Genomic DNA, 15,948 nt, shown 5'->3' with positions numbered 1-15,948 from the left:
AATCGAAAAGCGAAAACATGCTAAAATACCAAAGGAGGGACGACGATTCGTATATAGAGTTCCAGCAATTTTAAGACGGATTAACGTGCTGGTTCTAGCACGAAGGACCTCATTCTTGCACTCAATAATCAATTATCAAAACATTCGACTAACTTAATGTGTCGTACGTTTAATTGCGAATTATTCTCGTTAATTACTAAATCGCACTTTGTAACTGGATTGTTGCAGTACGCTATGATGAGACAAAAGAAATTCTGTCACGGTATTTTAAATTAAAAAATTAAATATTATTACAAAATAAATAATATATTTTTTAACACATTGTGTATATGTAATGTGTTTAAAAAATATACATATAGCATATATATATATATATATATATATATATATGATATTTTATCTCAGGAGAATACTAAAGAAGAGATATTTTTTTCTATTTTTATATATTAACCAAATAAACCTTTAAGATAGATTATAAATATTATTTTTTGCTGTGGCAAAATTTGTGATTTTAACCGGAAGCTCTTACAAATCGTTTGTCCCTCGCGATCTAATATCGTCGATTGTATCGTGTGTAATGTCTCGTATATATCTAAGGACTCGTGTGTGCGTGATGTATCGTTCATCACTTGAGTTCTATTCTATTATCGAATTGAGTAGAAGCGCCGAAAAAAATCGTCGCAAGAATAAAGCGCATCCATTTTGCACCTCCGACCCATTTCGCGCGCTATGCAGTCTACTTTAGTAAAAAAAAATCAGTCAGTGATACTAGATAAAAGTAGAAGTAGATAACAATATATAAAAAGGGAGAGAGAGAGAGAGAGAGAGAGAGAGAGAGAGAGAGAGAGAGAGAAAGAAAGAGAGATTTATTCGTCAATACTAGTTGCTCGCATTTTCTCAAGAAAGGGTATTAGCAGACAGGCAGAGTCCTAAGTTCGAGAATTCATATAGATTCATGAATTCTCTGAAAACCCTCGAAACCCTATATACAGTTAGGATTCATAAAACCATACGTAATTCGCACGATTTTGCCATCCGTTCTAGACATTCTTGTGATTAGAAATACATAAACTTACATGACACTCGAAATTCATAGCCGCGAGAAATTCGACGTACTCTTGATTCGAACTTTTGCTTCATAATTCCGAAAAATAATGTATAAATTGAATTAGCGTGAAATTTGTAATTCCATTAGTTAATATATGTTAAAAGATTGTCAAGTAATATCTTCTCAATTGTAGCATATTAGTTGCAATACATTTTATATATACACGCAAATTAATAGAAAACAATGTCAGATCAGAATTTCGATATGGATTATATAATATGTTAGAGTTTTGATATCAAATTCTAAGGGCGATATTGCCACAATGTACCTCCAATATATGTACATACATCACAACGATAAATACAAAAGATTCGCAAAGCAATTGTCTTTACAAAAGTATATACATATATATGTATATACTTTTACATATATATGTATATACAAAGTATAAAATTTTATACCGTATCGCGATGATGAAATTTGTATTTTTTTGTCGTCAAGATAATAATCTTCTTCTTAATAAGTCTTGAAAAAAGAAATTAACGTATGTACATGTAACCGTTGCTGAGAGAATACGAGCAATGAGAGTCTAGAATATGTGAGTATGCGATTGGAGAATAATGAATGAGTCTGCGAATTTCTCGACACTCGATCGATGAACCTTTACGAAGGACCCACTATCTACCATATATATATCGTGAATTACCGTATATATAAAACATAAATTACTATTTATTTCGAAACTCTGCGCGGAAATTTCTGTAAAAACATATAAATACCGTAATTTCCAATACATAATTATCATCGATGCCATCACTGGCTCACTGAAAGAAAAAGGAAACGCGAATTATCTGAAAATTGTTGAAATTAATCGAATTAATTATATATTAAAGGATCCGGATGTAAGAACATGATATCTGACGTAATCACGATTTCATGTTTCAATATAACAAACTCTGCGGATATAATCTGGTATGCTACATTCAAATAATTTCAGAACAAATTAATTTTTAGTTTGCATTAAATATAATGCAATATTATTCTGTTCTCTCTAAAATATTAATTTTGCTATCGAATCAATTTTGTCAAAAGAGTTACTTTTTGCGGTAATAAATAATAAATCAACTAAATAATAGAGATAATTGATAAATAACTTAAGAAATAAATATTTTATCAAAACGTGATTGTATTTAATACAGATTTTCACTTTATTGTTTCGACATAAACTTCATCACGAGATTAAAAGCATAAAATAATACTTTAAAAAATCGCAGGCTATACTGACGAAAGTGGGGAATTGTGTGGACCTGATTCGTGTAACCTGATTGGTTTTGAGAAAGACGTTGAATGCTAATTCCATAAATTTATTTTATTTGATCACATACAACGCAAGCACACATCCATAAGATTTAAATAAAATTTAAATCTACGATCCTCGATAATAATTGATACCTTGTATTTTTTATTTGGTTTCTAGGATACCGAAATAAAATCAAAAGTCAAATCCATTTTTCACGTTAGCTTTTTAAATCAATCCATTGAAATTTATTAATGCGTGTAAAATATAAAATGTAATACCGTTCAAGCAGAGTTTCGAAGAGATTCGGTTCTTCTACTATGAGTCGTCTTGATCAAGATACAGCGCGAAAAGCAGTTCGGTTAAACAAACCATCAATGTTTTCAATCTGTATTTCGTTCAGAGTTTGTCGCGGAGCTCTTAAAGTTGATTTTTATTATAATAATGTACCAGAAGCTCAAGAATAATAGTTTCCTCCTTTTACCAAAAGCAGAAAATAAATCCAAAGTAAGAAATAAAGTTGCGTGCCGAGAAGAGAGCACGGAAAAGTTGGAAGAGCTTAGAGTTGGAGAGTCGACTCAAGGCGATAAAATAAATTTAATTAAAGTCACAAACACAAAGAGCTTTTGGCAATGGTTCTTATGAAAGAGAGAGAGAGAGAAAGAGAGGAGAGAGAGAGAGAGAGAGAGAGAGAGAGAGAGAGAGAGAGAGAGAGAGAGAGAGAGAGAGAGAGAGAGAGAGAGAGAGGAGAGAGAGAGAGAGAGAGAGAGAGAGAGAGAGAGAGAGAGAGAGGGAGAAAGGCACAGGAAGAAAGCTCGAAATATGGGAAAACAAAGAGTTAATTGTTTCTTAACACTTGAACAAAGACTCGCGCCGAATATAGAACAAGGATGGGTATGTAAAAAGGAACAGTCGTTCGTATGTAAATAAAAACGGTGTTATTTTGCTCGAGAACAATTTTGCACCACGGTGTATAAAACTTAGTACAGAAAATATAAGAATCATTACAATCTGAAAATCTAATAACCACGTGACAACAAAATTCTTTAAACACAAAAATAACACTTCAAAGATATTTCGAAAAATCAATAAAGATGTTTAGTTGAATCTTCATTGCGTATATTATCCTCTCCTTCACCACACACGCATGCACGCGCGTGACGTAAAATAATAAAAATAAAAATAAAAAAAAAACGAGAGAAACTCGTATCAAATTAAAAACAAATTTGCGAATATTGTCTATTAGAACTGCAAAATATATGGCATTGTATAAAAATAACTGGATCTAATAAATATAAAAATTCATCAGAGATATTTTGTAAAAAAATTCATGTTTATCCACAATCATCATGATATTGCACAATACAAATTGCACAGCCTTTATTTTCAGTTGCAACAAGGTAGAAAAAAAGTTCCGAAATGTCTTGTACCAAATGTTTGTATATAGTTACCAAACATATAATGTTTGCATTTTCTTAATAAAAATGAACGTGTTGTCATAAGAAGTAAAAATTTTATCTTTTTGTCATAAAAATATAGCAGAAATTTTTAATCTTCAGTTTTCTATACAGAATATTTGATATATTCAATCAGGTAACTCGCAAAAAACTATACAAACTACTCAAAACTTTATAAATGTGTCTGAACATATCATTGAATATAATTAAAAATATTAAAAAAAAGACATACACACACGTATATATGCATACTCTAACACCGACTGTATTAGGAGATAAAACGTACATGTGTTATACAAATATATGTTACACGTGTATCATCGAGCTACGAATGCAAGATGCTTAGCTATTTGTTAATCTAAAAAGGGGAGCGAGGGGCAAAGATCGAGGTATACTTTAGAGACGCTCTTCAGTTGTTTATATATGTATATATGTATGTATGTATGTATGTATGTATGTATGTATGTATGTATGTATGTATGTATGTATGTATGTATGTATGTATGTATGTATGTATGTATGTATGTATGTATGTATGTATGTATGTATGTATGTATGTATGTATGTATGTATGTATGTATGTATGTATGTATGTATGTATGTATGTATGTATGTATGTATGTATGTATGTATGTATGTATGTATGTATGTATGTATGTATGTATGTATGTATGTACGTATGTACGTATGTACGTATAGATATGCCATACATACATAACGTGACATATTATCTGTCGAACACCTGTTATCGATATAGAACAAACCCACGTGTATTTACGCTAGTCGAGCAAATAACAGCGAAATGTGTACACACACACACACACACACATATATATATATATATATATATATATATATATATATGCATATATATGCATATATATGCAAATATATGCAATGTCTATAATGACCCATATTCGCATTCGTCTCTCAAAATGACAGTTTCGTTCCGTTTTTATGGAAAAACTAATGTTGCGTAAATTGTAACTGAGAATATTATAATCTCCATATTTTCTATCTCTGAGTTTTGTTTTCACTTGCAATTTCTTAATATTTTACTATCTTCGTAATAATCTGCTAATTTTTACCTATTATACTGCTTCATAAAAATAAAAATTTTATCATTATTATTCATTCAAATATATAAAAAATATGTGTAGAGTTTGCATTTTTTGTCAATCTCATCGACGACACAAACCTATTGCAAACATATTGAGATATGTAAAATATATCTCCACAGATATATTTTACATTTGTAAAATTAAGAATAGATAAATTTAAAATCTCTTACGTAAAATCATAAAACTTATAAATAAGTAAAATAAAATTTGTTATTACTAAAGAGATATGCACTTAGATTATGCAGCCAATTAAAATTATTAATTTTAATTTGTATTAAATTAATTTTGTTATATTATTTTTATTTTGACAAAAAATTTGTCGTAAAAAAAATTTAAATAAGAAATTTTTAATAAATTTTGTTTATATGTTACAATTTGTTAACAAATATAATTAGATAGATACACGAATCTAAATAATCTGAGTTTTACTAAATTTTCAGAGATTCTCGGGTGTTGTGTTGCTTCTTATAATAAATGATACTCGTGATATACAAAACGATAAAATATGATAACGATCAAAACGATAAAAAAAACAACATGACTCGACTAACTAATTTGAATACATTATATCAAATTATGGCTCAATGGAATAATAACGATGGCGATTTGATGAAAAAGAAAACTGCTTGAGTCCACTGCGATGACAATTTACGTTAGAATTTTCATAATCATTGTTCTGAAAATATTTCATTATTCCAAATATATATATATACAAATATATATATGTGTGTGTGTGTGTGTGTGTGTGTGTGTGTGTGTGTGTGTGTGTGTGTGTGTGTGTGTGTGTGTGTGTTTAGAATAATGATGTGTGTGTGTGTGTGTGTAAATATAATATCTTCTTATATCAGTATGAATTTGCAATATCGTTATTTTATTTTATGTTATGAAGATACTAATAAAAATCAATATATAAGTATTTTTGTTTTAACTATTAATAACTATAATAAAATGATACAATAATACCGCAATATGAAAGAATTAAAATTTAGATAATTATTAAACTCAATAAAAAGAAGTTACACGTATGACGCAAGTCATATTACGCGACATAGAAAATCATGTGTTATACATCCAATGTAAAGAACTAATTGTAAGTTCTTGCGTTCTGGGTAACGTGCTACGGTCTTTGCAGGATATGAAGTGCGAATTATGTGCATCGACTATATGAAAATTACAAAAAAGGTAGGGATGAATATCATATCGTAAACTAATATGCCGAATGAGCGAGAAGAAAATATAATTATTAATTTGATAAGCGCTTAATTAATCACGAAAGCCGGACAAATAATGATTTTCAGATAATCAATACAGCCGATTATCCATCGTGCCATTAATATAATTTTATAATTTATGGTTCAACCTCGCTCCTTCGATCATCTAATGCAAGGGGTTATAAAAGAAAGTATTCTAATTTATCTCTGTGCACGAGCAAATATGCACAGGTGCTTCATTTTGCAGTCGTTTCTACGCGAAAGAGAAAATAGTCACAAAATAGAATGCAAAAAGATTTAGTATTAATTCTTGTAAAAATTGCCAAACCTAATTGCTAAACCTGACAGTTTGGCATTGTATTATAGTAGAAATAATGCAATAAAACAGTATATTCGGTAATGGTATGATGATACTGCACAACCGCATTATAAAGCACCTCGAAAAGAGCGAAAAGGCAGATGAATAGATCCTCTATGTGGCAAGAGTGCAAGACGAATAAACGACAGAAGGAAGAGGAAGATATATATTTTTGATAAGGTAGATTATTGAAGGGATCGTATTTGTATAAACACGGAGACATAATATTTAACGGAAAATATGAAAGTACTGTCTGTCATGGTCCGTGTAAAGCGCTGAAGAGGGCCGGAGGTACTTACCCTGTGTATCATACTTACTGGAAAAGTTTCGCGTCGCCAGCATGGTCGTCAATATAGCGCCCTGCAAGCAAAAAAATAAATAATACAATAAGTTTTCGCAATGAAAATAATACCAATGTAAAAGAACATGTATGACATAAAGGTGTTAGCGATCATTTTTGACAAAGGCACAAAATCGTTTTCTTTCATTCTTAGAACACTAAATGTTTTAAAACAGTTAATATTTGTTCAATCGTTTAGAAACTCAATATAAAGATAATATATAATTCAGTTTCTCTATTTTTATCAGGATAAAATGTTTAGAATCGTAACATTGGAACTAATTCACACACACACACACATACGCACGCACGCACACACACACACACACACACACACACACACACACACAATAAATTAATGCTTTTTAAATCAGTGCTACCACATAACTCGGAATAAAAATAGCCAATCATGTATGCACAATTATGATAGAACCCTCGTTCAGGAAAAATCTAAACTACCGTATCATGATACAACAGCCTTCAATTATTACGGAAATAATTCCCAGACAAACGAATACGCGACTGACAAGTGACCTTAAGAGTGAGATCGGATGATTATATGGAGTTTCGGGTTGAAGTTTACTCGTAAACTCTCGTCTTTCATCAAGCTCGGTGACATTCGTGGTAACCGGCAAGTTGGGAACATTGTCGTACAGAGTGACAACATTTCATTATGTTCCATAGCAAACAGTTCGAGATACGTCGCTGAACTTTACGTAATAAGACCGTTCGTCAGACGAGATTCGCAAACGTGCCCGAATGGATATTTCACGTCTAAAGCAAAATGATATCTCGTCTCGTCTGCTTGCCTCAAGTCACAAATGATTAATAATCATTGCTCATTTCCGCTTTACGACACGTTAAATTACGCGATTAGCTTAAGTTAAATAATAAAACATTGATTTAACGATATTTTTTACAAGCAGAATATTGCTAAATTTTAAAATAAATAATGTCAAAATACGTTAATTTTTATTAAATTTTATTTTATATTATTAACTGAAATCTAACGAGAATTACCAATAGTATAATATTTTTAACACCTCTCTCTTTTCGATTGCTTGATCTAACAATCTGCCGCTGCAGTTGTATTGGTAGTTTTGAGAATATATTGTATATTCTTTGTACAGAGTAACAAAGAATTAAGGTAATTAAGAATCATTGGAGTTGTACAAATCGAGAGCTGTTGCAGGTCACAACCAATACGTAATGTTTCATAGTTATATGTTCTGTGTATGTATAGCAATCATTATAAAACAATATATAAATATCGTTGTATGTTATCGATATTTGTTGTACCTTCACCTTATCTAATATGCTAAGGCGAACACGATGCCGCGACGTCGCGATACTGCGACACAGTATTGTTATATTAGATGTCATACATACATAATCTAAGGGTGATTAAAATTTTATTACCTAGGGCACAGTCGTCTCCTGTTGTCTGCACAACATGAATTTATTCTTCAATGCCCGCATGTCTCAATCTGTGTGGGAGCAAACAAACGAACAAGCGGAGGGCGTCATTAAACTTTCTCAGTCGGCATTTGCACTTTTATGAGTCGGGATTTAATCAACGTTCGACCGACTGGTTGCTTTGCTGTCGCTGTCATTTCTACGTGCTTGACCGATTGCCTATCTCTAACGCGCATTCGCTACTACGACAATTTCGATACAACAAGAAACGATGAAACACGATAGGAAAGCAAAGCCTTCATAAGTGTCTCAAAATTTATTTCCCTACACAGAAAAAATAATTATTATTTTGACAATATCTTTAGTTCCAAAATGAAAATCTTGAAATAAGATTATATTACGTAAAAAGAGAAAAATTTATTTCAATGAAGATTTATTTTAAGATTTTATATAGTTTAATTAAGAAAATATTCTTGTTATTTAAGAATAATTTTCTTGAATAAAAAGAAAAAAAATGTTGGATAGAAAATACTGTATGTTCAAATCGAAAATTATAATTTCCTTAGAATAAAATTATCAAAATAAATAATTATATTTTTAAAATGAGAATTATAGTATTAAAATAAGATTATAATATTGTTGAAACTCAAGATTTTCAAATTCTTCTAAGAAGATTATATATTGTTGCGTATATATGAAACAATAAACGCGTTTATATAAGTACTATTAGAGTTAATTTGACACTTGTTTTTTTTCTGTGTGTATTAATAAAACAAATTGATAATTATTAAATTTATCTTTTATGACAAAACAAAAACCCCACTATTAATTTTTCCAACTTAAACAATGTAAGTTATGATATAAATTACCAAATATGTTTGTTATACTGATATTATAAGTATATAAATACGAATTTTCCGCACATTTATTGATATTCCATAACATTGATACAATTAAGTCATTATTGTCAATAAAATTTAAAACAAGGTGATATTTTTATTTTACGCCACGTTAAAAGAAAAAAAGTTCCATGCTATTTATTGTCGCACAATTGTAAAGTCGATTTTAAACCAAAACACCAAAAAATTATTACTAAAACAGTTTTTCTAATTTTTGATACAAAAAACAAACGTATTTTATTTTCAAAATTATATTTTTTTCTCATCATTCAATGGAATATAAATAAACAATTTGTATTATAAATAAAAATTTTAAAAATAAAAATATTACTAAAATTGTAGTCGTTTATTGCTCATTTAATTATGGAAGGGCTTGAACTGGCTTGCTATGACATTTGATTCTCACAGAGGCTATCTCGCGCAAAAAATATAATCCTGGCCATCGAATAAATGTTAATTAACCTAGGTATCCAATTATAATTACGTCATGCGATTCTGAGTTTGATCGATTTTGTGCGCTTGCTATCGTCGACTATTATTAATTTAGATAAGACTATCGCGAGAGAAATAATAAATGTTAATGTCAATCATTCGCGCCGATTTCAAAATGCTTTGTTCATTTCAACACGCGAAAATTTTACTTAAAACATATCCACTTAAGCATTATTATAACGATGCCATATGTTATGGTATGTTGTTTTTAAAACGTAAAATCTAGTTAATGTCGACTTTTAAAAAAGTTTACGTGGTTACAAAGTTTAAAGCTTAGTTCTGTGCAAATTGTTGTTTCATATTTTTTTATCTTACGTTAAAATAATGTATATTGAAAATAATTCACAATTTACATTAAAAACTTTGTTCAATCACAATTTTTACCAAATTTTTAATATACATAAATCGTAATGTGGGATATTTTAATATTAATACATCAATATCTTTGTGTAAAAATCAATACTTTCTCCTCTTTCGTTTGCAGGAAAAGCTACTTTATTCCTGATATTAAAATGTTCTTAAAATGTATCTGTATTAACTGCAGATTGTACGAACCGTACTTGTACGAATCAAATATTATATGATCAATAAGACTTGCGCACGAGTTATTTAATCGCAATTGCGAGCCGATGTTAGACTACCCAGTGAGAAATAGTACATCGAATCGACATTGATTCGACATCGAAATCATCACTTCGATGTCGATTCGACGTCGAATTGATGTTGAATTCATTATTGTTTCTCGCTGGGTATTTTAATAGCTGTTCATGTATCGCCACTCGTAATCAAATAATGAAATGTTTCTTTGCGCTTTGTTAGAGCATCGAACGACTATAGAGTGTCGTCGTGATTACGTTGTCCAATTGAGAATGAAGAAATAGGTCGAAATTACGTATCCAATCGTGCTCATAACTTACAAGGACGTAATCCTTACAGACCATCATTTCAATTAAATAAACGTTGCTGTAGTTTTTTAACTGTGTAGTACATAAAGTAAATAATATAAAAATCTTCATGATTTGTTTAATAAAGATAAAGATAATTGGATTAATATGAAATATTTTTATGTGTATTAAAAAATTCAATATATAATATCTTTTTTCTTATAGCTTATAGTACTCAACGTAAGAATATAAGAAAAATCAAATGACAAATACTTTACCGCAGAAATCAAGAAAATATAATAAGAATTTAAAGTATAAAATTACATTGATGATTGAAATAAATATTACAAAAAATTATTGAAATTCAACGTTTACAAATCAATTACGAAATTCTTTGTCTAAAAAAAGCAATTTGTGAATATTTATATAAATCTGAATATTATCGTAAAATTACAACTAATATAATATTTAAAAACATAAAAATTGCACTATTAACTTATAGGCTAATCCTCGCTAAAATCAACAAAAAGGAAATTGAAAAGATAAAGATTTAAAGGAAATTGAAGAGATAAGTGAATTTTTATGCTCTTTCCAGGCTTCTTTACATACGTTCGATTGCGTGGATTCTCAGTTCAATTAAATCGAAAGCCTTTGATAGGGATACGCGTTGTCCTCGCACGTGACTCGAGCTTTTGACGCATTCTGGGGAACAAGCGTTATCACACACGTAGCTCTGATAAAAAGCGGCACTCTCCGCTTTCGTACTCTTCGCATCGAGAGTACGACGAGTGGAGTCGTACTGCTCAATGCATGCCATCGTTTAATCGTAGGTAACTCGTCGAACAACAGTGCCGTAGAAACGATTCTTACAGGTACGGAGACATCATCGAGTCTCGATCGAATGCGTTGTAGTTGGTAACGAGACCTATGAATCTAATTTCTTTAAAAAATTGTTTTGAAAAATTTTTACTACATTCTTTACTAATTTTTTTTAAGCATATAAAAAAGTATCAGTAGAATTTCAATGTTGGAGTTAGTAGAATCTTTAAGTCATAAGCAAAAGATTAAAAATATACAACTTTTATTAATTATTTATCAATAAAAAAAAATAAGCGCATAAAATATATCATAAAAAATAAAATTTAAATCGACTTTTTTTCTATTCAAGACAATTCCCACTAAAATAACTAATAAAAATGTTTTAACTAACTTGATAAATTTCTTCTAAAAACATTACCATATATATATATATATATATATATATATATATATATATATATATTTCGTATTATGTATGTATTTGACGCAATTAATTTCTCATTAGTAAAACCTCCCAAGCAAGTATAAAAATCTAAATCGAATTTACAATATTTTCGACCTTTACAATGCATATTAGAGTTTTAATTTTATAGATGTTACTAACATCTATAAAATTAAATCACACTTCCGCATAGCCGCAATGTGATAAGCGGCTATAATGGAATTTGTAAACGGCCAGAGCTAATATATGAAAGTTTGCGGTCAGCGAGAATGAGAATTCGCGCAATTTGCAACCCTCATGCCCGCTGTAAAATTAGCAGTTGATAATCGCGAATCAAACAAATTTCGACTAATCTCTCGATAACACTTATAAAAGCTATATACGTTTCATATACCAATCACATATGTATAACATTTTCTGAAATAAAATCTCTTGTAAATTTTAATTTCCATTAATCTTGTAATTTAACGATTATCTGAAATGTTGGAATCAAAGACAATCTTTTCCGATACTAATAAAGATAAAATGCAATATTTGAAATGGTAAAATTTTAAAATAATAAAAAAACTATTTATCCAAATAAATGTTTTATTCTTTAAAGGGAGTTTCGCTGCTAAATCAACATGAACTGAATTTCATGAAACTTTGTAAAGAAGTTCAAATTAGTGATATAAATTGATTGCCAAAATTTCAGAAAATTGAACTAGCTAGTTATTTAGATATTAAATATTTTATTAACACGGGCTCTTATGGGAATCGATGAATTTTCAGGATTTTTCAGTTTTTATTGTCGTATTAAACGTAGAAGTAATGAACAGATGTTAGTGAAATTATACAACAATCTTAGCTGTCTAGAAAAATACTGTTAAATTTTTGAAACGATGCACTTGCTCGTTTGAGTGAAATAATTGATAAGATAAAAAAAGATTACAATAATCGAAGTAATACAGCACGTAGGTGTGGTAAATATGTGCTAGTGATATAACATGAATTTCAAATTGTATTTAGTTAATCTAAGGGTGATATAATAGTGAAGAATGTTTATTCTCAATTTAAAAAAAAATTATTTTAGTAATGAAAGTAGTACTTTATAACCGAATTTTTTCTTACATTCACCATTATTAACTTTAGAATATATACAGCAAAAAAAAGAAGGCAACAAAATTTCATTTGAATATTTTTTTTTACTTGAACCCCTGTGCCACTTGTTGTGCTGGGCTTGAGCAGAGAAACTTCCTTAAACGTTAAAATTTACATAATATTCACGATGTCTTAATTTTTATTTTAAATTTTAAATTCTTTGGAATGTAAATTAAAGAATTGGAAATTGAAGAACATGTTTTTTATTTACCGTAACAATAATGTAACTAGTTATTCAAAATAATCAAATCATTTAAGTAATAAAACGGTAAGTCACGGTTTATTCTCATGATGGAAAATCACAAGTCAGGCAGAAATAGTAAAATATAAAGCAGAGATACGCATTGAATAAACATGGGGTAAAACTTTTGAGTGAAACTCACCTTTAACTTACGCCTTGCATTGAATTTCTTCAAACAATCCACGGTCTCTTGTCTGTGCACTACAGATGCAACACGCTCACGTTGCTGAAACACAAAGTAAACAGAAAACGATATCAGGTATCGTCCCGAGAGAACGATTCAAGTTGCCCGAGGTTAAATCTAAGCCTTGAACGGTTTCGCTAAAAATAAAATTCTACTTATACGACAAAAAAAAGACTACAAGAAAAGACGTGTTCAAATGTGTTCAATATAGTAATTGAGAAAATACAAAAAAATAATTTTTAAAAAAAGTTACTGCCGTTTAGCGTAGTATTATTATTTATACAAGTATTATATATATGACAACAATTCGTTATTTTATTAATTTATCTGTTTTTACTAATCTCTCTAGTCCAATTTAAGTAATTATTACATTTTAATGTATTAAATTGCAAATATAATATATGTAATACATAGATATAGAAATAAGCAATATTCCCGAGCAATAACATCACTGTGTAATCTATTTAATATAATACGATATATTAAATTACTTTGAAAAATTTTATAAACATATAATGTATATAAATTTGAATGAAATTGTTTGCTGCATAATAAGATAAACTTACGCAAATCCATGGATGCTTCAGTGCCTCGAGGGCAGTGATTCTCTTTCCTGGATTCACCGTCAACATTTGATTGATAAGATTCTTGGCTTCCGGCGTGACAGTGTCCCATTCTGGACTCGGATACTGTACGAAATGAGTGTAAAAATAAGATTAATCATAATTCTTCTTCATAACAATAATAAAGTAATTATTCAAGTAAATATAAAAACGACAGAAAGTGTTGCTTTAGCAATAAATTTGACTATAGAGAATTTTCTTTTTTAACAAATTCTTTTTTCAAGTATATTGCTTTTCTTCGAGTTTGCAAGTGCAATGGTATACATAATAAATTTAAACAGAATTTAAATAAATCATATGATACGTACATCGTACGATCCGGCCTTGATCTGCCCGTAGAGCCGATGTTGATCCTCGTCCCAAAAAGGTGGGTAACCGACCAGAAGGATGTACAATATGACACCGCACGCCCATATGTCGACTGGTTTCCCGTATGGCTCCTTCTTCAGCACCTCCGGACTGAGGTAGCCGGGCGTTCCAGCAAAACCTTTTTATCAATCACTTGGATTTATTCTCTTGCAAAAGACACGACCACGCCGTACGGAGGATTGAAGGGATCAGGACGTTACGTGCGCAAAATCACGTTCCGAGTATTATTATTCGTCGCTTTAATTAATTCTCTTTATTCGAAAGACAAACATAACCGCCCACAAACTTCCGCGTTCTCGATTCTTGATTTATTAACAAATTTTTATTGGAAAAATTCAATATATATATTTATATAATATTAAATCAATGAAGAATTTAAAATCGCGCGTATAAGCAGGGTTTTTTTTTATGAAACTGTCTGCATGTCCGGAAGAGTTCACCGTGTTATCGGAAAAGTTTCCCCACATGTATTTTTGCATAAAGGAGAACAAAAAGAGTAGTCGACTGGCTAACATGCAAATATGCCTACTCGTATAGACATCAAAGTGCAGAATAAACGTAAATCAAACGGACAGGATACAAAGTAGATGGGAAGATCGAAGTTCACAGCTCGCATCGCAGATGATGCGAGCAACAATCGTAATAATTCATAAGAACAGGCAGATTTTAAAACAAAGAAAATAAAATACTAAAGCTCTCCAACATGTGTTTTAAAGATAAAACTGTAGTCTTTAGTTGATATCGCGGGGCCCCTCTAAGGAAAGCTAATAAACGGGGAGACACAATGGGCCCGGTCTGAGTGCCAGAGGTGGGATCTTGTTTGAGGACCACCCTCCGAGACATTATTATTATATTACTTGCTATCATCTTTATCATTTTTTCCTTTTCATTTTCAACTGCATATATATTATATATAACGCTATAAAGATAACGCTATCAGTCTTTTTCAAATTTATACATATAATTAATTATTCGCAGAGAACAATTTATAATAATCCTCCTTCGATCGCGAGAAAGAAAACGTGTTATCACACAATTCGTGTTATCAAATAAAAGTCAAATCAAACGAAACAACACACGTCCCGCCCTTCTCTCCTCACAAAAATCCAATCGCAAGTATTGTTCGAATCATATTCAGTCAACTTGGTTGTTGTCGATACGATAGTAAATCGATGCGACGCAAAATTCAAATTTCAGCGGATTAATTTACCAGAAAAATTGGAGCCAACTTACCATACCATGCTTGCGCTTCACCCTGCACTTCGATCGCCAAACCAAAATCTGCTAATTTCACAGCCGCTCCTTTCGCCTTACTCGCGAGGAGTAAATTTTCAGGCTGCAACAGAAAATGACACAGATCCGTCGACATTGCATCAACATCATTCTTCTTTAATCTTCTTTAATCAAAATTTTAATTAAAATTAAGCACGAGTGAAATTCAAGTTTTATATGACATCGAAATTAAAATAGATCGCAACATTACACTGAAAAACAGTTTTTAGTTGCCAAAACAAAAGCAAAGATTGCTTTTGTGAACAAAATGGAACAGTTATACCATTGCAAATCATTTCTCATCATTTGTTATTTTAAGAAACATATTGTCTGAG

At 30.4% G+C, this 15,948-nt stretch overlaps 1 protein-coding gene across 32 annotated transcripts in view; it reads right to left on the bottom strand.

The window, feature by feature from the left end:
• The window catches only part of LOC105833893 (calcium/calmodulin-dependent protein kinase type II alpha chain), a 121,245-nt gene that overhangs the window by 60,404 nt on the left and 44,893 nt on the right, over window positions 1–15,948 (bottom strand). For 24 of the 32 annotated variants that reach the window (XR_004964477.1, XR_004964480.1, XR_004964481.1 and 21 more), the window contains exons 6-10: window positions 15,575–15,677; window positions 14,281–14,459; window positions 13,916–14,038; window positions 13,308–13,391; window positions 6,792–6,852 (exon numbers count right to left, since the gene is read on the bottom strand). Coding sequence is in view for 26 of the 32 variants with exons in the window: in XM_036291494.1 (XP_036147387.1) it covers window positions 6,792–6,852; window positions 13,308–13,391; window positions 13,916–14,038; window positions 14,281–14,459; window positions 15,575–15,677 (550 nt within the window). In the remaining 6 variants the exon portion in view is untranslated. The remainder of the gene's footprint in view (window positions 1–6,791; window positions 6,853–13,307; window positions 13,392–13,915; window positions 14,039–14,280; window positions 14,460–15,574; window positions 15,678–15,948) is intronic. The other 8 variants (XM_036291497.1, XM_036291504.1, XM_036291505.1 and 5 more) reach the window with 1 other exon arrangement.

This window comes from Monomorium pharaonis, chromosome 8 (genome assembly GCF_013373865.1).
Source record: "Monomorium pharaonis isolate MP-MQ-018 chromosome 8, ASM1337386v2, whole genome shotgun sequence".
NCBI classification, from domain to species: domain Eukaryota; kingdom Metazoa; phylum Arthropoda; class Insecta; order Hymenoptera; family Formicidae; genus Monomorium; species Monomorium pharaonis.
The sequence above is the reverse complement of the archived record's forward strand: the minus strand, read 5'-3'. Positions and strand labels throughout refer to the sequence as shown.